At 34.3% G+C, this 24,163-nt stretch overlaps 2 protein-coding genes across 5 annotated transcripts; both read right to left on the bottom strand.

The window, feature by feature from the left end:
* Nucleotides 1-1,861: 1,861 nt before the first annotated feature.
* LOC108487090 (GTPase-activating protein gyp1) lies at nucleotides 1,862-8,545 on the bottom strand. Its single transcript, XM_017791323.2, is given in 11 exon segments — nucleotides 1,862-2,382; nucleotides 2,924-3,025; nucleotides 3,163-3,248; nucleotides 3,760-3,993; nucleotides 3,996-4,030; nucleotides 4,166-4,257; nucleotides 4,345-4,482; nucleotides 5,470-5,540; nucleotides 6,461-6,641; nucleotides 6,788-6,944; nucleotides 7,952-8,545. Coding segments are annotated over 11 exon segments (1,347 nt in total). The 5' UTR covers nucleotides 8,041-8,545; the 3' UTR covers nucleotides 1,862-2,220.
* Nucleotides 8,546-8,717: 172 nt separating this feature from the next.
* Nucleotides 8,718-15,594, bottom strand: LOC108489319 (protein NLP9-like). 4 transcript variants are annotated; one of them, XM_053020108.1, is made up of 6 exons: nucleotides 15,433-15,594; nucleotides 13,685-14,193; nucleotides 12,699-12,743; nucleotides 11,736-12,491; nucleotides 11,065-11,188; nucleotides 8,718-10,208 (listed from the first exon to the last, which is right to left on the bottom strand). In XM_053020108.1, exons 2-6 carry the CDS (start codon nucleotides 14,123-14,125, stop codon nucleotides 9,193-9,195), a joined length of 2,382 nt encoding a protein of 793 aa, XP_052876068.1. In that variant the 5' UTR covers nucleotides 14,126-14,193; nucleotides 15,433-15,594; the 3' UTR covers nucleotides 8,718-9,192. The 4 variants fall into 4 exon arrangements, with proteins under 4 accessions (XP_052876068.1, XP_052876067.1, XP_017649259.1 ...); XM_053020107.1 differs by having other exon boundaries at nucleotides 13,685-14,328; XM_017793770.2 differs by having other exon boundaries at nucleotides 13,685-14,826.
* Between the last annotated feature and the right edge of the window lie 8,569 nt (nucleotides 15,595-24,163).

A 24,163-nucleotide genomic window follows, 5' to 3' on the forward strand; every position in this document is an offset into this window, starting at 1 on the left:
TAATCATATCTTTAAATAAATTGGAAAATGTTAATCTTTAAATAAATTGGAAAAATATTCTTTTGTGTTATTACTTTATAATATACGTACTAAAACATTGAATTGAGTTTTTATTTCAGCACAGAAAATAGAAAACAACTTAAAATGATTTTTCATAAAATATAACCAAATAAAATGAGAATAATCATCCATAAAAGTAACAAAATATCAAAACCAACTTTAGATGGAATATGACAAGGACCCCATATATCGAAATGAACTAACTCAAAAGGGAATTAAGTTCGCTTTTTAACTCTAGAGATTAAAGGAAGATGATGATATTTGACAAATTGACACGACTCACCATCTAATGATAACACATTTTTAAATTGAGGACGCAATCTCTTTAATAATGAAAAGGTAAGATGACCCAATTAACAATAAGTCTCAGAAGGAGTTAACACACTTGGACAAGCAATGAATCTCCACAGTTTTATATCAATAACATAGAGACCTCCTGATTTATGATCTTTACCAATAATCTACTTCATTGTAAGACCTTAAAAAAGACAAAGATTGGGAGAAAATGAAAAAGAACAATTTAAGGCACAAGTAAGTTTCTTAACAAAGATTAGCTTAAACGATAAATCAAGCAAACATAATACTGAAGACAAAGGAATGGATGAGTCAGTTCATGTCTTCTCCAACAATCAAACAGTGGGAGGCCATCTCGGACAGTCAGACATTGGGGGCCTCGAAAATAAGAATCATGGACACACTAATTTTGAGTGTTTCTCATATGCAGATTGTACGGGATCAAAGACTGACGGGAGATCTACAACGGGATATTGTGTCTTTGTTGGAGGAAACTTAATTTCATGGAAAAGTGCATAATCTAAATAAACAGCTATGATAATTTGTGTGGGAGATTATATGAGTGTATCAACTATTAAGTGAAGTCGATTTCAAAATTACTTTGCCGGTAAAATTATGGTACGACAATCAAGCAATCTTTCATATATCCTTCAATCCAATATTTCATGAATTAAGTGTATTGAGGTTGATTGTTATTTTATTCATGGAAAGATTCAACAAAAATTTATCTCTACAGATTATGTTAAAATCGGAGAACAACTAGGAGATATCTTCACAAAAGCTTTTAGTATTGAGTTAATTATATTTGTAACAAGCTGGGCATGATTAATATCTGTGCCCCATCTTGAGGGGGAGTGATATAAATGAGATATTATAGGCTTTTTAGAGTTTGTATTTACTTAGGTTTCCTTTCTTAATTAAATTCTTATAACTTACACATATATATATATATAATGATATAAAACTTAAGTAGTTGCACACCATTTCGTAATTTTTATACGATTAATATTTTAACAATTTAATGGTCATATTTCATACTCCATTCATGTAGACCATATATGTAAAGTTTGACTTAAAATTTTTAACCCTTCATTTTATATATAAAAAAACCTTTCAATTGTCAAATATAGACAATATTTTAGATCAATATGCTAGGAATATTAAATTAATTTAAAAATTTATATGCATGACAAGAACAAATATCTTGATAAATTCATAGAATGAATTATTAAAATATTAATTGTATAAAAATTATAAAAATGTAAAACCTTATAAATTTTATACTGATATGAATAAATCGCTCTCCTATATATATAGAATTGAATAATAGAATACTTTTTTTCCTCTATCATATTTTTATTATATTTTTCAATTTTAATATAGGGATAAGTTGGCAATTTGTTAACAAAACTAATGTTGAAGTACATTCAGTTCCATATTTCACACTCATGTTCAGTACACTTGAACATATTTAAATATGGGTGTCAAAATATATAACCCTCAAACATATTTGAATATGGATGAAAATATATAATCCTCAAATGACCCTTTAAATATATGAGAAAACTTAAAAACAATTCATCATACTAATGTCAAACACATAGTCATGTCCAATGCTCACACCACAGCTCCAAACTGTGGCAATTTGTTATACAAGTGCCCTTTCTTAAGTTCAAGGTAGATGTACAAAGGAATGCTTGTTTGGTATTACAAATATGTGAATTTACATGCCAAAATACAAGAAATGACATTCTAGGCCTCTACTTGAAAACAAAAACATGAACATTGATTGCTCACGTGAAACCGCTTTTTGATCAACAAAACAAATAGAATTCATCAATAAAATAGTAAACATAAAATTTGGGTTTAACTAGCCAAGTGACTGGGAGAGTTGTTAAACATACTGTGCCACATATATGCCCTAGAAAGCACCATTTCAAGCTCTTGATACGTCCAGTTGTGAGTTGGAAGGTGTTGAAGGAACATCACCAATTCCTGAAAATCAAGCTTCTGAAGTGTTTCTGACCACTGAAATTATAGAACAAATCAATCATCAATTAGCTTTAGTAATCATCAAGATTATGAATAATCATAAAGAAGAAAAGTTAACAAAGGCATCTAATGTAGGGGGGAAATCAGTTGAAAGTTTGCAAATCACAGCAGCAAAGGTCATCAGCAGAGCCCGTAAGGAATAAAATGAGAAAATCTGAACAATGCAAGAAACAGAAAAAAAAAAAAAAGAATAGGGAAGTCATAGCAATCCTGGAAAGCAATCATCGATCCATTTAAGATAAAACAAGCTCTTATGCCCTATTAAGAAGACCGTAACAGATGTTGGCTTTCAGTTTCAGTGTCATTGATCCAATAGCTACACCTTTGGTGATTGTTATGTTTTTGATCAAATATTCATTCATTTCTTTCGGATAAGAAAAAGTGTAAGTGAAGAAGACAAAGAAGACACATCTTGTTATTTGAACAATTATTGTAGTTATATCTCCTTAAGATTCCAGAAATGCACAGTCAAAGATGAAGTGAATTATATCAGTAGAAAGGAAGTAGCATGGCTCACCGTTAAAAGAAAACTGGCAAATATGTACACAAGAAAATCTGGAAGTGCGTCTCCTTCAGCAAGATATGTGTCCCATAGACGGGTTACTAGATGGAAAGGAATCTGTTAAATGAAAATAATTAAAAAGAAAAGCTAATAGAGCCACAAGAAAAATTAAAAGGGCTACCAGTTTGTCAATCAAACATAAAAAATTATTAGACAGTTTAATTATTGGACTGGATAGTAAGATTAAACCTTACTTCACGTATCAGTAGGCAGTTGAACCAGCGAAAAGCAAATTGAAGAAATTCAAGTCCTTGGTCTTCCACATGTCTAGAAACAGGTTCTGGTACAAGTTAACAAAGTGGTTAATATGAGAAAGAAATTAGACCGTACAGAAAGGAAACAAAATTTTTAAGTTATGTTGCACCGACTCTTCATTTTTCTTCAAATGCCTGTGTCAAATGCATATATGGATATGGGGATATGAGTATGACCCTCCAAGGATCCTCCAAATACATGAAAAAATCAGAAAAAATTCAACATTCGCATGTCAAACAAAGACCCATATCCAACACTCATATCCAAGTCTGAGTACCAGATTTTAAGTAAATAAGGGAATTACACAACATAAAGACATGCATGCTCAAACACACACAAAATCACTAAAACCTATTCCCTTTCTCTATATCAGTAAGAAAATAGGGGGGCCTGCACAAACACATCCTTTAGCTTTCTATATAACCATTACTAAAATATCTGCACATAAATGAAAGCTTAAATTTCCTACAAGGTGGTTGAGTTCATGAATAAAAAAGAATGCCAGGGAGAGAACTGATTGCCCCTAAAGAGTTTACCATCAATTCGCCTAACCAATTCCTTCAGCTTAAATACAAGCCTCTGAATTCCTGGTTGAGCAAATGTGTAATGGTCTTGCATGCCATCAAGCAACTGTGACAAGCACCAATAACAGTCGGCTTCTATGTTGGAGATGTTCGCTGAAGATAATTCAGAGATTGACCAACTATCTATGCTCCCGTCTAAGTACTCTGATAAGAAGACAACTAGAAAGGGTGTAACTAGATCATTTATCCCTGCACATATCCACTAGCAGGATGCCGAATGGCCCTATACATGAAGTTGAAGAAAAACATCATTACCCCGTAACAACAAATGGGATCTTACAGCATCTTGATTCCAAACATTACGTGTTATAATAAGTCATCAATAAATTTGAACTCGCTAATGTAAATAATTTCTTACCATGTATAAAGAATGCGCTCCAAGGATTTTTGAACTTGTGCTTGCTGAAAGAAGGCAACATCAGGTACCGTTCTAGGACAATCAACAGCAATCTAATGAACAGAATAAAGGCAATTGTTAATAATCGGGCATAGAAGGCTGATATCAGAATTGGGGAATTCAGTATGGGCTAAAGGTACCTGGCGAAGCATATTGATCTCATCATCTGAACGTTCAGTATCCGGAATGTCATAAAATTGAGCAACACAATCAAGATATTCAAGGCGTTTCCTCCTTAGAACTCCCTCCCTTCTATCTGAATTAGGTGGTGCATATCCCTGTTGTCAGTTCATACTTTAATTTCAAACAAGCAACCAAAATATAATTAAGATAACCATGCCTATTAAATGACTCATTAGTTAAGCATGAATATAAAATATTAGACATATATGTTCTTCCATGCATGCTCTAAACAGTGGCCTGATTGGTTTCATTAATTGGAATAGAAAGGCATGAAGCTATGCAACAAAGAGAAAACCAACTCCCTTAAGAGACATCGCATTCCAGAATAACAAACTAAAACCAATACCTCCTAAAAAAGAAGCATTTGACATAAACGGCGTGCTTGGTTGAGTAGAAAAGCGGAAAGAGGGACTGGAAAAGCATAAAGAAAACAAATTTTGGGAGCGCCTAGTAAGAAAGAGAATTAAGAGGAAAGAAAATAAGAGAAATGACCACTTTCAAAAGTGGCATGATAAGAGGAGAGAAATGAGAGAGGTGTAAGTTAATTCAAAATTATGGATTTTTCAAAAGTTTTATTTTCTTTCCTCCCATATTTCAACTCTACCAAGCAATGAATGGAAAGAAAATTACTTTTTCTTATTTTTTTTTCATCTTTCTACCAAGCACATCAATGGAAAGAAAAAATATATATTTTCTATGTTTCTATTTTTTCTATTCCTTCGATTTCCATCTTCCCAATTTTCTTTCCACTCTACCAAGCAAAGCCTAAAAGCAGCCTAGTGTCTTGGGATCATTTTATAGTAGCAATTTATTAGACTAGGATGCAGCAATTTGTTATAAAACTTCAAAACCACAACTCTTGAGGATTATACAGGGATTGTTTCTTTAGAGGATTCACAAAATGGATCATTAATGGTGGCAGCTGGCAAGTAAAAGAAAATCATTAGTATCATTTCAACCCTAATGGGACAACATAAGAAATAGCAGCCTTTGCAGAAAAGAAGATAAACAAATTAGTTAATATACAGTGCCAGTCCTCCAAGTGCCTAAAACTGATAGTTTCATTAGATCATCAAGCATACCAGGAGAAGTCTCCATACATCAGGACGCATGTAAGTTGGAACACCACTCCAAGCTAATTCACGTAATCTCTCTGCACAAGGAAATCATGATCAAGTCAAACTATAATTCTACTAATAAAAAGTTTGTTAAACTAGAGGACGGAAAAGTAAGGCTACGGAAAAGACTAGGTTCTCTATCAAACTCAGAAAGTGACAATGTGCAGCATGAAAATATTCGCTATACAATTAACACGGATAAAAGTGCATATAGGATAACGAAAATCAGAATCAGTAGGGCCTATAGAATGAAGATGTCAGGCCAATGCAGAATTTTGTTTCTTTCTGATATGATGGGAAAAGTGGGCATATAAACACCAAAGCAATATTTTGTTTCTCTCTAATATGATAAGAAAATTGAACATATGTGATTTCATATCTTGTTGGTACTAGTAATGTGTGAATCCTATTGTCTAAATGCAATAGAAACCGAATTTGTTTACAGTATCTGTTGTTGTGACTGTTTCAAGAAAGGAAATAGTTTCGAACAATTTTTAGCAATATAAACACCATAATGGGTTAAAACATGCAAGAGAAAGGAGAATACACTTTGATAAAGGAGCGTGTACAGTGTCATCAACATTTAGATTTAGCATCCATAGATTACAAGCAGTCCCAAAAGTATTATTAACATGTACAGAACTACATATACTAATAGCATCATGCTATCACAAACTTTATATATCTCTTAATGTCACCATGCCGTCTCCAATTGACAACAAACAAGCAGGTGTCTACTTTTGAATCAGCTTCTCTACTACATAACATATTTTGCAATAAAAAATTAAGAACATTTAGCTCTATTTTTTGTGCTAGACAAAGCAGCTGTAGAGCTTACTTCAACTTCGCTCTATATTATTTCTAGAATGGCTCTACTCAAGTAACACCACTCGTAAAAGTTTCAGCAGAGTTACAGACTCTAAATCATCCTGAAGCAACAAAATAGACATAGTACCTACTACGATCATTTGCCCTGAGAGCTCTTTAGTGAACTTCAAAACCCTTGCAGAATCTGTAGATCTTGCACCCATCACAGACTTGACTTCTCTAGCAGAGGTCTCAATGTTTGAGGCTGAAGATCTTAACTTATTAACAGTTGCATTACTATCTGAGTTATTTGTATTTCTGACCCCTCCCTATATGAAACAAAAGTTTTTCAGTTAATAACCTTACCAATTTTTAAAGAACTTCAAAAAGACGCACTAGTAATACAATAATTATTTTTGGTACTGTAGTAATAGAATAACTATCACACAAAATAGATATTCACTCTCAACATCACCTCCATGCATTTGTCCCCGTCATTACTCCTTGCGGCATCATTCTGAGAATAGCTTCTTTGATAACTGGGTGATTGATGCTGTATGCCTGAATTGTCGAATAATTCCAACCTTCTAGTCAATAATACTTTACCAGGAATGCTGCGACCCTTAAGCAACCTTAATAAAAGGCAAAATAGAAATTTATTATTTGCATTCAAGGCAATAATTGTGAGAGAAGTAAGCTCATGAAGCAAAAAGAAAATGGGTGAACACTCCACACACACAGCAGTGGACTAGTTACGCAATATATAAATAAATATTCAGATAAAGGTATGTTATAAATTGAAAATAATGGTAAACACAATATTTGCATTTGAATTAAAAAGAGAGAGAGAGAGAGTAGAAAACAACATGAATTTCCTAACACTAATAAAAGCCACATGGAGGAGCAAATAAAGGTGACATAACAAGACAGGCCAACCTTACCGAAGAAGAAACCTTTTTTAGTTCGATCTCTTTATGAATTACACTCAAGAGAGATTCCCATTAAGCAAAACAACATTGCAGCCAATTGGCATTAAGAAATCCAAGCTCATTAATCAGCATATCAAGAAACACATGCTAACATCCTTTCTGAATTTGCCAAGTGCATAACCGCCTTTATTATCAGGAAAAACTAAGCTAACGAAATGGAATACCTTTTCTTAACCCTTGTAACAAGGTCATAATCAAATTAGACAATACGCCAAAATCAAGGCATTTTGAGATAAAAAAGATATTGAACACACAGAATTATCATCTATGATAAATAGAAACTGTGATAATGCCATCAAGCAGAACTCGAGAGATCTGAATTTAATGCGCGAAAGGGTCCTTAAATCTAAGTACAAAACTCAACAATTCATACCCAACAAACAGAAACGGAAATATTCGACAAATCAAAGTTTCTCCTTGAAGAGGAAAATTCTTCTATATGACTAGAGAACTTGAATTGAAATTCGAAAGATCCGAACATATCCCTCAAAAGGGTATCTAAATCCAATGACAAAAAACACAAGTAGAAGAATCCAGATTCAAAATCATTGAGAAAAAAGACAGAGAGGGAGAGAAAACAAAAACAGAGAATTAAAGGAAGAAAGAAAGAAAGAGGAATGGGGAAATTGAATAAAGTTAAAAGGAGGTACCCTTGGACATTTCTGAGGGTTTGGTTGAATCTGGAATCAAGGCTTTCTTTCTTAGGCTGATGATCTTCCCCCTGAGTGTTGTTGTTCATGGTTTTGTTGTAAAGCGTTGCTATGGAAAGAGCATGCTCCGTTTTCCTGTTTTTCCTTCGTTTGTGGCTCTCTTTTTCACTTTTACTACTAATTCTTCTTGTTTGTTACTCTTTTTTCTTCTTTGAATCTCATGTTTTTCACCATGAAAAGAAGCTCCAGAAAACATGCAGCACTAACATTACCTAACATTCATTAACATCAAATATAATATTCTCCCCCAAAAAAAAACACCAACAAATAATCTATATTGAATGGAATTAATTATAATATCTAAATCCAACAAAAACATAATACATATTTATGAGATTCAGATTTACACTGTCCAATTTCATCTATTCAATATAGTAATATATTTCTCTTTTTATTGCAATTTTTGCATATATGTCTCTGGCGATTAACCAATAACCTATAGAACCCATCACTTGGTTCAAATCTCCAGAAAGGAAGTAGTAAACTTTTATTTGGGCCCTCATTGTCATGGGTTGGGCTATGCCATGCCAAGCCCAGAGCAATAGCCATCTTTAACTTTATTAATATATAGTTTTAGACTGGGCATTACTTTTTCCCGGGGTGTTGAAATTTGAGCAAGCTTTGCTAGAGAAAACACAAATCCAGTTAATCAACTGCTTCGATTTTTGTAGTATTCCATACTATATATTTATTATACACACTTGGATTTCAACAAGCATTTCATATATTGAAATTCGAATTTCAGATATGTTAAACCACACCTTTAAAAATTATTACATAAATCAATTGGATTAAATCTGGATAGGATAAATGCCCTTTGCTACCCCTCTTAAGAATTTCTATTGCTCCCCCTTAACATTTACAAACCTATATAAAAACATATATCTTAATTTATTAATTACAATCCATGCTCACATCTTCTAAGCCCTCTTTTTTTTTCCATTTCTTGAACTCAAAGCAGTTATAACCATTCAAGAATCAAGATCCAAGTACAGCATCCTTGAGCTGAGAAGACATTTATTTTGGAACAGCATGGAAACCAAATGGAGTAACACATCAATGTGAAAAAGGGCTTCTTTCAGATAATTACATCTTCCATTGTAAGAACTAGAAGCTGGATGGAGTTCAAGGAACCATTATGAAGGCCGGTGATTGCATCCTGAGCATCGGCATATTGGCTATTAGCTTCCCCCCAAAAAGCAATTGCTGCCACCAGAACTGCCAATAGCACATGGCACATCACGAACTTGAAACTTCACGTTATGTGTTCCGACATACTCCATAACTTCCAGACACTCCTGTAAATCCGAGTCACTAACCAACATTACCCATTCCTCTTCATCGTCTAAATACTTGAGTTGGAATGTCCCAGTTTGAAGTTTAAACCTTCTTGCAATTTCTTCATATAGTTCAAAGCACCCAGCAGATGGCTCGAACTTAAAACGGACAGTATCATCTTTGTAGGTAGCTTTTACAGTAATTTTTGAGCTGCTATCAACACAGATTGTCTTCATTTCAAAATTCTTTGCCTCATCAAAACTTTGAGAGCTTGATGAACTTCCATGTGACATTGAACCAGAGCCATCTGAAGAGTCTGTCATACTTGAATAAGTTGGTTGGTGGTTGTGTTCAGCATTCCCATCATCAGTCTCCATTCTGATATTGATCTCATCGTCAGCATTTTCTGGACAAGTCCGATCTGCAGTGCGAAGACTAGCTGCCTGGAACGATCCTGCATCTAGAGAAACTGACTTAGAGTCATCATTACAATCAATACAAGGGACACCAGATTGCTTTACTTCTTCACAGGTACTTGGAACAAGCACACTCCTTGCAGCCATGCTGTAGTTTCCACCCAAAGAACACTCATCTTCTTCCAATTTAACAACTGAATTTTCTTCATCAGGGCAAGATTCTAGTGATGCTGCTGATGATTTCTCCAGATCCAATGGTTCAGAAATTCGGATGGGAAGGTTCTTATTGGAGAGCACTAGTGTTTTCTGGGTATCCACTTCTTGCATGACAGTACCTGCTGCAATAAACTCTCCTGTGGTTGGATCAAATTTCAATCCTCCTTGTACAGAGTCAAGAACAGTTTGTATTTTTCTTAATGATCTATTCACTTTGTTAATCTTGCGAGAGGGCCATCTTGGGATCCCAAGTTGTCTGCAAATCCTTTTCAGTGTAGTGGGGCAAACTACAAGGAGAATAGAATCAAAAGTCAATCAAGATTAAATTACCTTGGTATGAACCAGATTCACCCTACTGCTTGAAAATGATATTCTTCTAACACTTGCATATGTCCATTAGACCACTGTTAATAACTATTTTCTAGAGCATATAGACTCAACTATAGAATACAAGTTCTAGTATCACAAGATCTTAATAAATAAACGACACTTCAGCCATAATTTGATTCAAAGAATCTCTCATCTATAAAAATATTAAGCTCAAATACTACTTTATACAATATCTTAGGTTTTTGGAGGTTTTCAATGTCAATGTTACTCTTGCTCTTTTTTTTTCTTGAAGTGTATGTGTCCAATGCATATCATATTTGAACCTGAGTAAAGGAATATGACCCTTCAAGGATCCTCTAAATACAAAGGAAAAACATAGAAAAATTGAACATACCTTTGGTGGACATATATAAATATCTAACACTCATACCTAGGTCCAAAACATAGCTAAAGGTTATTAAAAACTTAGAATCTTGTCCATCTACCCACTTTCAGAAGAAGACAAGATTGAAAAGTAAGTTGTTAAAATAACAATACTGAACCATATGAAAAGTAAGTTGTTAAAATAATAATACTGAACCATATCAAAAATCTTCTAAGAAGCTTATGTATTTAAAGAGGCTAAAAATGCAATCTCACAGAATATATCAACTTATATTTAATGCTTCTATATAAAGAAAGTCTTTCTGCAAAAGTAAGATGAGCTCATTTTATGCAGTAAACAAAAAACATAAAAACTTTTACTGAAACATGACCAGAACCAACAATATAGTAACCTTATGGTGCATATAAACGAGTAACATCAAGGCTTACCACCAAGGCTTTTTGCAGCATCCTTCAGACTCCCTGAGAAATACGGCTGAAGAACACTCAAGGTCACATTCTTTTCTGCTGTACTTCTCTTCTTCTCTATCTGCCTTCGTGGTCCACTCATTGCCTATAAATATGTACTAAGATATTACTTAACCACATAAGATTGTCCACAACAGCCACTGAGATATTGAACATCACAGGTACTAAATAAAGAAAATAAGTTGAATATACATACATAAAAGAACTCATACAAATTAATCATAGTAAATGATATTAAAACAGGAAGACCACATTTTTATTCCTTCAATAAGAGCTTGAAGCCTTCCTAAGCTCAAGGTAAGTATAAAAAGGCAAGCTCATGAGACATGCTAATAGTACTAGCTTAACATATTTCCAATGCTTCAATTTCAATGAGACAGCCCCTCTTTGTTACTAGTAAACATAAGTATCTTATTACAGGAAAAAGATAGTATCTTATTTAACATTTAACTCAACATGTATCAGAAAAATGAATCTCAGATCATGAAGTTCCTTTGTCTCAATGCATCATTCAAATCAAATTTCCAGACTTCTTTCATTCATATACAATCAACGAAGGATCCCTTTCATGTGTTTCACAAGTCAAGTACTGAAGTCATTGATCAAAAGGTAAAGAACATTCAACACGGCACCTGTTCACGAGGACCGTCAGCTTCCTTTCCATCACTTTTTGCATTAGATACATGCAAGGGAACTGTATCATTAGAGTTCATTTCACTATCAGCAGATAATTCTGTTTCCGAGAGCCTCCTAGATATAGACAATGAGGGGGAGTCTGAGAGTTTTCCCCTCTGAACCTCAATTTTTGACCCTCCATCGATTTCCACGTCCGAAACTGTCCTCAAACTCCTACAGATTCGTTGCATGGTACCTGAGAGGTTATTCAGCAAGAGTTGCTGTTCTGAACCTCCTTTTAAGTTAATTGGAAGAAAAAGCTCCAGTATATAATCATCATCACCAGTGTAGGTGCTCCTCAACCTGATTGCAACCGCAGCATTCAGGTTACATTTGCGTGCATGGTGAACAAGCGGATAATCACTAATGTCATACATCTTCACATCAGTAGAGAAGAATGGATGATTGGACCGAAGCACTTTTCCAGCTATGCCTTGTCCTTCTTCAAGATAGTGTTCCATACATGCATGCACAAAATCCTGCATCCCTCTTTCATTAACATAACAGGCTGTAGTTTCAACACATAAGACACGCTTCCCGTCCCAACGTCTATTACCCTCTCCACCACCTACTTTTAAAATTTCATCCACAGCTTCCTCAGTGTAATAACAAGGAATCCATGTTAGAGCCAATGGCAATCTATGCGCATGACACACAGCACGTAAAACATCAGTTATTTCAGCTAAAGCAGCTCTCTGACTCCCTGATAGGCACTGAGGAAAAAGATTTAAAGAAGAGACCTTAGAGAAAAGGTACAGTACCAAACTATTTATTCAGTTAACCAGGAAGAGAAAAAACCAGTTCTTGTGTGTGTATATATGTATACTTTTATATATATAGACACACACAATTCAACATAATAAAAAAAACCACCTTTTCTGTAACTGCTGAAGTGAAATGCATACAAAGTTTTAATGTACCTGAGGAAGAGGTTGACGAGGAGCAATGGTTCTTAAATTAACGGCCTGCACATGATAGGGTACAAGATAAATTTCAGGATATCAGCCATAACACATATGATATTCCTTGCTTTTATAGTTTATGTCTGTGTGGACGTCATATTTATCAAGTTTTTTTCTTTCTAAAAGTGAAAATATGATATTAAGTAGATAACATATACTATCAAAACCTTTCAGCTTTGAACAATAGCACGGTGCCTAAAGGTTGAATCTTAATGTTAGCTATAAATTTTATCTTACATTTTTAAAATTGCTAAACCAACTTTTAGCATTAATAATGCCAAACCCACCCATGCAAGAGAACAGAAGAAGTTTTCTGTCATTAACAAAGCTCCAGAGTTTCCATTTACAAACATGATAGTTTTCAGAGAACGCTGTGCAAGAGTTTCTAGCAGAAAATACATTCTTATTCAGCAGTAAAAGAGTTATTTTGAAATAATATGTGAAGACAGCAGTAAAAGAGTTATTTTGAAATAATATGTGAAGAGAGTAATATTTTGTTGCAAAAAACTGAAAATATGGCTTAGCAAGAGATGTAGAATGGACAAAACAACTCTCGCAAATTATTAGTCAGTAATATTTTACCTTCTTGTTACTCTTCTTCATGTCATCCATAAAAAAGGAGTTTAAATTTAAATGAGTTATGGATAGCCAAGTGAGTAATATGATATGTTTGGAGAGTTACAGGGAACAGAAAACAGAAGTTCAGACCTATGTTACACAGACTCAGGTGTTACTGTGGAGTACGTGTATGTGTCTAACACTAGTTTTTCTAAGTTCTACCATATACTTGCAGGATATTTGGAAATTCATCTCTCCATGCTCATGTCCGGATATGCGTTGGAAACGGGGATTTCATACATTTCAGAAAAATTGAAGAGCTAACATAGGTTCAGAACCAAAAACACAAACTTTCAATTACAGAAATATAAATAATAGATACTAACCTGGAGTGCAAGGGAGACAGTTTTCATTTCTGAATCAAAATTGGGTTTCTCTTTCATAGTGACAAGTTCCAGCACAGCACAACAAGACATATCGGGAGGTTCAAAAATTGGCAAGGCGATGGAACCACGGACTTTGTAATTGACTGCATGTGTAAACCGCAAGTACTCACCCTTACTGTAATGGATGACATCGGAAGTCCACTCAGGAACTCTAGAGATAAAAACACGACCAGGAAGACCAGGGAAAGAACCCGGTTTTTTTTCTGCAGAGAAGATATATGTCCTCGAAACTTCACGATAACCTGAAAGCATCTGGTCAAGCAAATAGGGCTGTTCAGAAGTCGTCAGCATATACTGATCTCCATGCTTAATTGGAACCCAAACTTGTGCCAAAATGCCCCCTCCAGAAGACTCCTTAAGCAAGGACAGTGCTCTAAGCATCTTCTCATCAAGTGATGGTCCAGTTGGCCCAGAAACCAATGAATTAGGCAAATTTGAAGAACCCAATTCTGCATCAGAAGGAACCACTGGATTACCAATGTGTGTACCTGTTTGCTGGAACACCGTTTTGTCCCCACAATTATAAGAACTATCCATGCCATTCAATGCATCAGCTGCTTCAACAAAGGTACCAGAACTTTGTCCTGTAACAGGTAACAAATCGAAAGAGGCATACGGCAAGGATGGAAAGGAGGATAAACTAAAGGAAGCAAACATCTGATCTGTAGCCGAAGGGCTATTAAACCACCCAGCATAAGAATCAAAGTTCATGAGCTCTGAAAAGTTAAAAGGATCCTCTGAAAGTGAATTCTTTGAACTTCCAGTGCCAACAAAACCCTCCATCTGAGCTCTTGGAGGAACCGAACTATTATTCCCCTTTTCTTTACATGAAAAGGGGGATTCCATTTTTTTCATAAAACAAACTAAACAACCCTACTTTTCACCTCAAATCAGCAAATGCTAGAGCTCTATGGAAAAGCTTCCACTTAGCCTAACACTTTTATCTTAAACAGTTAAACCCAAATCTGCTTCCCAAACCCCAGGAATTTCCCCCCATCACCTTCATGTATCCTTCCACCATTTCAAAACTAAACTCAATTGTGTCAAAAAACAGAGTTACACAAAGCCAAACTGCTCCTAACCTGGAGAACCCACAAAGAAACATTAAACTTCATCTCTATGCTATATATTATATTGTATATAATCCAAAAATGGGTACACATATATAATATACACATTTTCTTTTCTTTTTTTTCTTTTCAAAGGCACGTAAACAATTATAGTTCGTAATAGTAGTGATATAATGCTCAGAGTGGGGGAAAAGATAAAAACCACAAATATATCAAATCACTCCAAGAGAAGTCCACTGCTCTCAATCAACATTAACCCACAAAACCCACCTCAGATTCATCTTCTTATACACAAATATACCAAAAATTCTAAACGAAAAAGTACATATGCTAATAAAAAGAAAATAAAATATTAATAAACTACGATAAGAAATTTCCAAAATTGGCACCTCTTTTTCCTTTTATTAGATTCAACTGAAATGAATTGGACAAGAAATGGAAGACCAATACTTTTTTATCCTTTACCTATAAAATCTGAATCTCCTTGAAATTCTGTAAATAAATAATAAAAAACCCAGAAATCTAGAGGGAGAAATTACTATAAAAGGGAATCTTGGTAACTGGAATAAGGGATTATTAAGGTGTGGAAGAGAAAAGAGGTAGTTCCTCGACACTTACTAAAAATGGAAAGTTTTCTTTGGATTGGTCGTTCTTTTTGGAGCAGTTAACTATGAGAACTGAATACCAGTAGATGCATCTGATGTCTGAAAATCTTGTATTTTTTTCTCTCTCCTTTTTTTTTTATATTTTTGATTCGGGAAAAATGGAAAACATGAATAATCAATCAAATTCTATTTGGGTAAATTGTACTTATAGTCATTTAACTATTAGTGAATATTTTTTGACACTTAATTGTGAAAAATTATAAAATAATTATTTAATTATTAGTAAATTTTATTTTTAATCACTCAACTATAAAAAGTTATAAAAGTTTTACTCTAACCATTTAATTTTATTTTTTTAATTAGCGAATAACAATGACAATTTATAGAACTAATATAATAGTAACTTTAATCTTCAAAATTTTTAAATTATATGATAAATATAATACGCTAAATATGATAGAGACGAATAATATCTGAAAAAACTAACAACACAAACCAAATAAACATACACATATATCAAGTTTTTATAACACAAATTATTAACTTATCGAAATTTTATATAAATATAAAACAACTTACATGTAATTATAATATAAAATATAAATATATGTACCACCTTTATATTTTTTTTATAAAATATTTTTTCACCAAGTCTTATTCAAATATTGGAAGTACATTTAAGTATCATGAGGCTAGAATTTAAGGTTGGTAAACCGTGCAGTTTTAAACAATTTTTTTACTTTAAATATGTCTAAGTTAGCCTAGCATTCGAAAACTCGGAATTCTCCAAGAAATTCTCAAAGACACCGAAAAATATAGTGGAAACGAACTCAAAACGAAAGTGTAACGAAAGAATTGAAAAAAAGCATAAGAAAGCAATGCACACCAAGTGTTTGAGTAAATATTCTCAAATATATTCTTTAAATATCAATAGGATGAATACAAATGAAGAGGGAAGCCTCTGTTATAGTTGAACTCCCCCAAATCTAACGGTATAGATTGAGTTACATTGACAGTTAAGATTAGAGTCTATTTATAATTGAGAATCCTAAGGGATTTAAACTCTATACATATTTATCTCTTAGGATTTACACTAATTACCTTGGTAACTCTAGTTTTACATTGGGACACCAAAGCTTCAAGTAGATGGGCTTTTCCATGGGTTCCACAAATCAAGCCAATTTATGTGGGTCAAATGAGCCTCATTTAATAAGTTGACCTCCATGAGACGTTATGTGCACAATGGTCACGAGCTTTGATAGCCAGCCAGTGGCATTCTCCCCCATCCATTCTCGAGACACCCTCGTCGCACCCTTAAGATAACACTAGTTTGACTCCCCTTAGAACTTTCTCGATGCCTCGATTAATTCGTGAGTAACCTCTCTGTCAAGTAGTCCTGCCCCTCAAAACACTTGCCTTGACTTCCTTCATCTGCTAACTCGAACTGTTTCCCTTATTGGTACATCTCATTCGCAAGAGCCCTGTAACACCCCTTCGCTCGACTCGATCTTCAGGTCCGAGCTACGGAATGCTACTTTTGTTGCCGGAGCAACTATAGTCAATTAGGCAGCATAAAATCATTTATACATATAATCAAGATTTAATCACATTCAAAATTATGTTAAACAATCAATTACGGGTCTTAGTCAAGCTTACGAAAGTTCTTTTGTCAACCCGAGCATGAAATAAAACCAAAATGCAAAGCTTTAAAAATTTAAGGTCAACGTCGTGATGTCACCTCTTCCACGCCGTGACGTCACCAAAAAGATTATCACATCGTGACTTCAGGCCACTCGACATCACGACGTGACTCACTGTCAGTCGATGTTGTGACGAGGTAGGTTGGTCATCGGGACGTGAACTCTATTTTTAGTAATAAAAAAAATGAACTATTTGGTACCTATTTCAAAGTTTCCAACTAAACCTATCAAATTTGTTCATCAAATACCAACTTCATTTGAACCAAAACATTTCAAAAACATGCCAAATAGTTCAACCAACTATGTTTAAGTTTCCATCAAAATATTCACTACATATACATCATTTAAACCTAAACAATTCAATGACAAATACCACATAATAACCAAGTCATTTCATACCAGCTTTACTTACGCCAAACCACCTTATTATGCCATTTCATATTCCATACATATCTCAAGCATATCAATCACAACATACCAATTCAACTAAGCATCACCAATGCCAAATCATGCATTTCTAAATATATCACACTCGATTCTATTAAAATCTAAAATTAAGAAAGACTGGGAATTAATAAAAAAAGATAGTAAGTTTAGCGGACCTTATTGGGAAACTTCGAAACTTTAGTGGCTAAATGGTAAATAATTAGGTTCAATTCTGATTCGGTTAAGTTGGAACTGACTAGTTCCTTAATGTGAGACAAAATGATTAATGGTGGATGGTTTTGGAGACTGTGGTGACCGTGCGTGAGAGGGGCATATATATATGTATGTGAAAGATTATTTTGGAGGCAGAATTCTTTTCAATTCTATTTTAATTTTCTTCTTCTCTGCATTTTTTTCTTCGGTTGCTCTAAAGAAAAGGAAATTAAGTAAAGTCCTACATGGGACAATGATCATGAGGTTCAAGTCCGGGAAGTAAGGAATCTGGTGAGTTGGTAAGCTTTTCAATCTCTTTAAATTTGTGGAATTGAGAAAAAAAAAGAAATAAAAAGTGGAGATTTCCAAAACCTTTTAGCAAGCCTTTGTACGATACTGAATTCTGGGTTTTGAAGTTTGAATATCTTCAGTTTAATTGGTTTATAGGTTGTTGTGCTTAGCTTTCAGGATGAAAGAGACTCTAGCGTCTAAAAAAGCTAAAATAGCGAGAACGAAAGATAACAGGTGAGTTTCTTCGCTCCATCTTTGGATGTTGCTAAGTGTTATGTTGTTTGCATGTTCTGCTTATATGTCTGCTATGAGTTCTATGGTTGTATATAAATGTGGCGATTGAAACACTTATGTAACACCCCTCACCCGTATTCTATGCCAGAATAGGGTTACGGAGCATTACCGGACTTATTACACAATTAAACATACAATTCTCATACATTTTTCCATATCAAACATAAATCATTCATAACCAAACACATTGTCCCTAATACGTGCCTACGAGGCCCAAAACATATATTAGGAGTGGTTCGAGACTAAACTGATAAATTAGGAAATTTTTGGAACACTTACAAAATTTTGCAAGATACAGGGGACACACGCCCGTGTCACAGGCCGTGTAGACATTCGAAATGGGATCACATGGCCATGTCCCAACCCGTGTCCAACCCCGTGTAACTTTCTGACTTAGGTCACACGGCCAACACACACGCCCGTGTGGCTAGCTCGTGTGCTCTACGAAATGCCCACACACGCCCGCGTGCCAGGCCGTGTGCTAGGCCTTACCAATCCTGTAGGATATACTGACTTATGCCATACGACCAAGTTATACGCCCGTTTGCTGGGCTATATGGAACATACTGACTTGATTTCTAAATAAACACCAGGGGACACATGGCCGTGTCACCTGACCGTGTGTCACACATGGTTGAGACACACACATGTGTCTCTGCCCGTGTGGACAAAAAATAGGCTATAGCCATCTTGCCACCCAAATTTGTATACACCTACATCAAACCAAATGGGACCAACACATGGCATAAATAGGCATTCAATTCAACTCAATCAAACCTAATTCATGCTAGTTCTATACCAACAAATACAAGTTACACGAATACCACAATATACCCTTCAATTTCATACCAAACCTCACTTTCTCAAATCATCAATGTGCACATTTCCAATTATGCATCATTTTTCCTAAACTTACAAGCATATAATTTCTCAAACATCAACCATTCACCATAATGATTTGCATAACAATTAACAACACAAGACAAAAGCCATTTGCATATATATGCACAACCGAATCAACCAAAATAAGCCAACTCTCATGGCTATATACAAAACCAAACACTTAACATTTACAAGCCAACTCAAATGGCTAAATCTATTACCAACATATATCAAAATGACCATAATTCCTATACATGCCATATAACCAAAACATAGATTCAAAAGTACCAAAGTGATAGTTTGATAGTGTGATAAAGTCTCTGATGATTCCCAAATCCGAGCTAGCTTTGATTTCACTATAAAACATGAAAAAATAAACAATGTAAGCTATAAAGCTTAGTAAGCTCGTATGAAATAATAAGCAAAACTCACCATTCAATACCATTCAAGTAATATGAATATAACATATTACAAAACATTTAATCATAATGTTAACATATATTCAATCACATTATTAACCATAAACTCACAACTTTCATAGATTCAATGCTTATATAGTTTCCTTACATACATATACTGATACGTATCTATTTCTTACCATTTCATATCTTCGATATACCCGTTGAACCATTTGGAATATTATCGGATACTCGGGAACCTTGCACTCTAAGTGCCACATACATAGTCGAAGCTATCTCAATCTCATATCACATATATGCTCATTCTCGAGCTATCAAAGGGTCTGCTCACGCAAGCTAATGGTCATGACGAAACTACATGGTGCTGCTCACACAAGCTGACGAGAATTCACAAGACATGCTGGATAACTCAGCCACTAGTAGAACGTACGAACCAGCACCCAATCACATAACCCCTAATGACATGTCATTTGTATCCTAATCTATTCCTATGGTTCAACCGGGATTTTACACTTGTCGAACATAGTCGAACATGTCTACAAGGTCGTATTCAAAATTTATGCAATATTAAAGCATTTAAAACATAATTATAACAATTCTTATTACATACAAACTTACCTCCACCGCTAAAACGATAGAACAGATCGACTAGTCCACAACCTTGTTTTTCCCCCGATCTAAATCTGAATTTCACTTTTCTTGATCTCTATGTAATAAAATTTAACTAATTCAATCATCATTCTATTCAATTTAGTCCTAAAATACACATTAAGGTAATTTTACACTTTTCATCCTAATATTTCAACAATTTTACAATTTAGTCCTTATCTCATAACAATGCAAATTCATGAAATTCAACTTATACTCATGCTAGCCAAATTTTAATTAAGTCCCCAGCATCCCATATTTTTCATTTATTTCACAATTTAACCACAAAATTTACACATTTCACAATTTAATCCCTAATTGACAATTTTGTCAAAAATCATTTTACAAATGTTGTTTATCTAACAATAAGCATGCATTTTCTATCATCAAACATCAAAATACACATAGATTCATCAATGAAAAAACTCTAAACCTTTAACACTTTTGCAAATTAGTCCTTGGGCTAGCTAGATTAAGTTGCAACGATCTCAAAAACATAAAAATCATTAAAAACGGGACAAAAACCATACCTAAATGGACAATGGAAGCTTGGCCAAATGTTGAGTGTTCAAAAATGGAGTTTTCCCTATTATTTTCGATTGGAGAAGAAACTAAAAGATGATAAAATGTTTTGGTTTTATTTATTTTAACATAAATTACTCAATTACTATTATAACATTTAAAAAAATTAAAATTTTCACTTATACCAAGCCATGTACATCCACTATCAACATAAATAGTCTAATTACCACGTAAGGACCTCCACTTTAAAGTTCTATAGCTATTAGACACCTTTAGCTATTAGAAATCAAATTTTACAATTTACGCGATTTAGTCCTTTTTATCAAATTAAGCACTCAAACAATAAAATCTCTTAACGAAATTTTCACACAATCATATTATCATGCTGTAGACATTAAAATAATAATAAAATAATTATTTTTACTTTAGATTTGTGGTCCCGAAACCATTATTTTGATTTGACTAAAAACGGGTTGTTACAACTTATACATGCCTAAGGCTATGAGAATTCAAGAACATCTACAAGTATAATCTTTGGTCTATATGATAGAATAAGTATGTAGAGTACTTCATAATATAGTGGTACTGATTGTAATGATGTGTATATTATGCCTGACTATTAAATGGGAGTATGGAGGGAAAAAAATGGCGAGGTATTTTAAGATAGGAAATCGAGCGTAATGGAGGAATGGCCGGAGTGAAAGGGGAATTTGATAAAGTTGGCGGCATTATGGAAATGGTTATCTACAAGCTCTACGGAGCAATACATTGGAAGAGGTTTGCTGAATCATCAAAGTCAAAAGTCCATGGTTAGCCATGACACGATCCAGTAGTGATCAGGGACACCCTATGGCGAATTAAGTCTACCAAGATGGCATACAAGGAAGCCGTCAGGGCATATAGATGAAAGTCGAAGTACGAATAACGTGGCGATGAGTCTAACATATCGATTATGGGTGTGTAGAAGTGTTTGAAAACATGTTGATAAGAAGCTTAGCCAAAACGCGATGGCATGAGAAATTATGATAGCATCTTGCACGAGGGTATACGTGGAATCAAGGAATTTCTTTTAAAACTTTTATTAATAAACATCCGTAAATAAGGGTCTATTAGAGGAGATAGACATGCCAATATAGATTATAAGACGATCTTTAGATCTTATCCCTAAGTGTGTATTAACAACGAGGTCACCAATGAAAAAGAAAAGCACACCACGGACTATCATGTGGACCACCAAGGAATATCTCTGGTGGAATATCCACTAGGGAATTACAAAAGGAAGAGGATGCCTATAGGACCACTTAGTGTTGGGATGTCCATAAAGGACTATCTAATATGAAAGTTAGCCAAGGATAATATAAGGAAGAAATATCCCGATGGGGGACCATCTGTCGCTGGGAACAAATAGTCAGGCGATTCAAAGTGGAAATACCAGTGAGACTATCCTACAAGTACCACACCGCAAGAGAAAAGTAGAACTACCAATAAAGTATTATATTCATGAGCCACATCGAGGATGGGACTCACTTCAAAGGAGGGTAAGTACACAAGTTGAGCTATAAAAGAAAAAATACAGGGTTAATATGGTAAGTAGAATATGGTTTTAATGAAAGATGAATGAAGCAAGGTAAGAATCCGTCATTTGATGAAACATCAAAAAGTCTGCCAAAACCAATTGAAGATCTGCGCATTTGTTTACATGACTATCTTGGGATGAATCAAACCAGCAAGTTAAAATAGAAGCCTAAGCAAAGCTTGACAGGACAGGCTTAAAAAGGGGGCTTTTGTGTTATATAAGGAGATTAATTATGAACATAAATTCTCATCTACCCAAAAATTTTGGGAGTCTTTAATGAATACTATTGCACAGGATCTCACTAAGTTCAAATGGGACTTACGAGTGATTTACCTTGAATGCAGGGTCAAAGAATGACTCCAGAATGGTATAAAAGGACCAAGCCAAACACCGCTAAGCCTACGCGGATGGCATTGTAACTGTACTAGCAATAGAAGGGCGCCCTTCAAGGCTACGCCTTAGAGGTTGGATTGGCTAAATTATACTAAATTTTTCTTAGTTTCATGGCAGAGTGAGTACAGATGTATATAGGTCAAACTGTTGGAAGATCTTTTATACTTGTATTATAGAGAATTTATTTGATGTTTAAATTTTGAATCATATTTTCAATTTAGATAAAGTTGTATGTTAAATGAAGGTTTAAAATTTTGGCGTGGATTAGATTCATAAATAAATTAAGTTAGAAAGGTTGTTAAGTTATGCAGTTTAATTGTGACATTCGGTACCTGGACCCGGCAGTCGAGTCAAGTATAGGGTGTTACAAAATCACATACCAAGACCAACATCCAAATATCATAAACCAAGTTCAATACCATTTTCAACTCATAAAGACTTATATACATCAACGATTACATCAAAACACTTATATACATGCCATAATCCTTGACTCGAGATGACCAAATAGCTACCGAATTGAGGATAGTGTGAGCTTTGAGACGATCTGAATTAACATATTTCATAAGGGACAATCTACAAGGTAAGGCAAAACAAACTAGGTAAACATATAGAATTTTTAGTAAGTTCATATGAAATTTACATTACTTACCTTAATCAATTCAACAAGCTAAATTATCAATCACAATGGCCTTCAATATGACTTTCCTTGACATACATCGATGCAACTAATACATATCATTATATACAACCAAATAGGTTAGTCAATTTGCATATCAAGAAAATTAAGCAAAATCTCATATAACACATCTCAAATTGAATGCATATGCAATCTATTTTTAAATCATTTCAAGTTTCCACTTCCATTAGATTAAAATTTCACCCAAGGGAACTATAGTAAAATGAACTCGGATACCCAGGGAATATTTTGCTCACACAAGCTAACATATATCAAGGTTGCTCACACAAGCTGATATTTTAATGAAATTGCCTACACAAGTTAACATTGTATCGAGGTTACCCATCTGTGTTGGAAAAAATCTGGTTTGAAAACGGTTCTTGCATAGTGAAAAATTAAAAATTTGGAAACTGACCTAGTTTGTAATATTTATAGTAATAAACCTTCAATCGAAATCATAGTGTTTTCAAATAAACAAATCCTTGACATTTTTCGACTTTAAACCAAATAATCTTCTCTGCTATTTTCGTGCCACGAACTACTTCAAGTGTGAGCTCGAACCAATAGAATCAAAACACCGGACTAGAAAAAGTTTTCTTTACTTTTGGGGTGAAAACAAAAATTCTCTCATCTTTAATAGAAACCGGTAGAATTTTTATTCTGGAAATTCTTTCTATTTTTTAGCAGAGTAACAATCTCTC

This window comes from Gossypium arboreum, chromosome 10 (assembly GCF_025698485.1).
Source record: "Gossypium arboreum isolate Shixiya-1 chromosome 10, ASM2569848v2, whole genome shotgun sequence".
Classification (NCBI taxonomy): Eukaryota; Viridiplantae; Streptophyta; class Magnoliopsida; order Malvales; family Malvaceae; genus Gossypium; species Gossypium arboreum.

Bases quoted from the DNA above. Each gene is read 5' to 3' on its own strand.
- LOC108489319 (XM_017793770.2), bottom strand. From the start codon at position 14,599: ATGAAAAAAATGGAATCCCCCTTTTCATGTAAAGAAAAGGGGAATAAT. The intron at 11,189-11,735 runs GTGCCGTGTTGA...ACATATTTATAG, and splicing joins CTGACGGTCCTCGTGAACAG to GCAATGAGTGGACCACGAAG. The intron at 10,209-11,064 runs GTAAGCCTTGAT...TTCTCCTTGTAG, and splicing joins TGCTGCAAAAAGCCTTGGTG to TTTGCCCCACTACACTGAAA.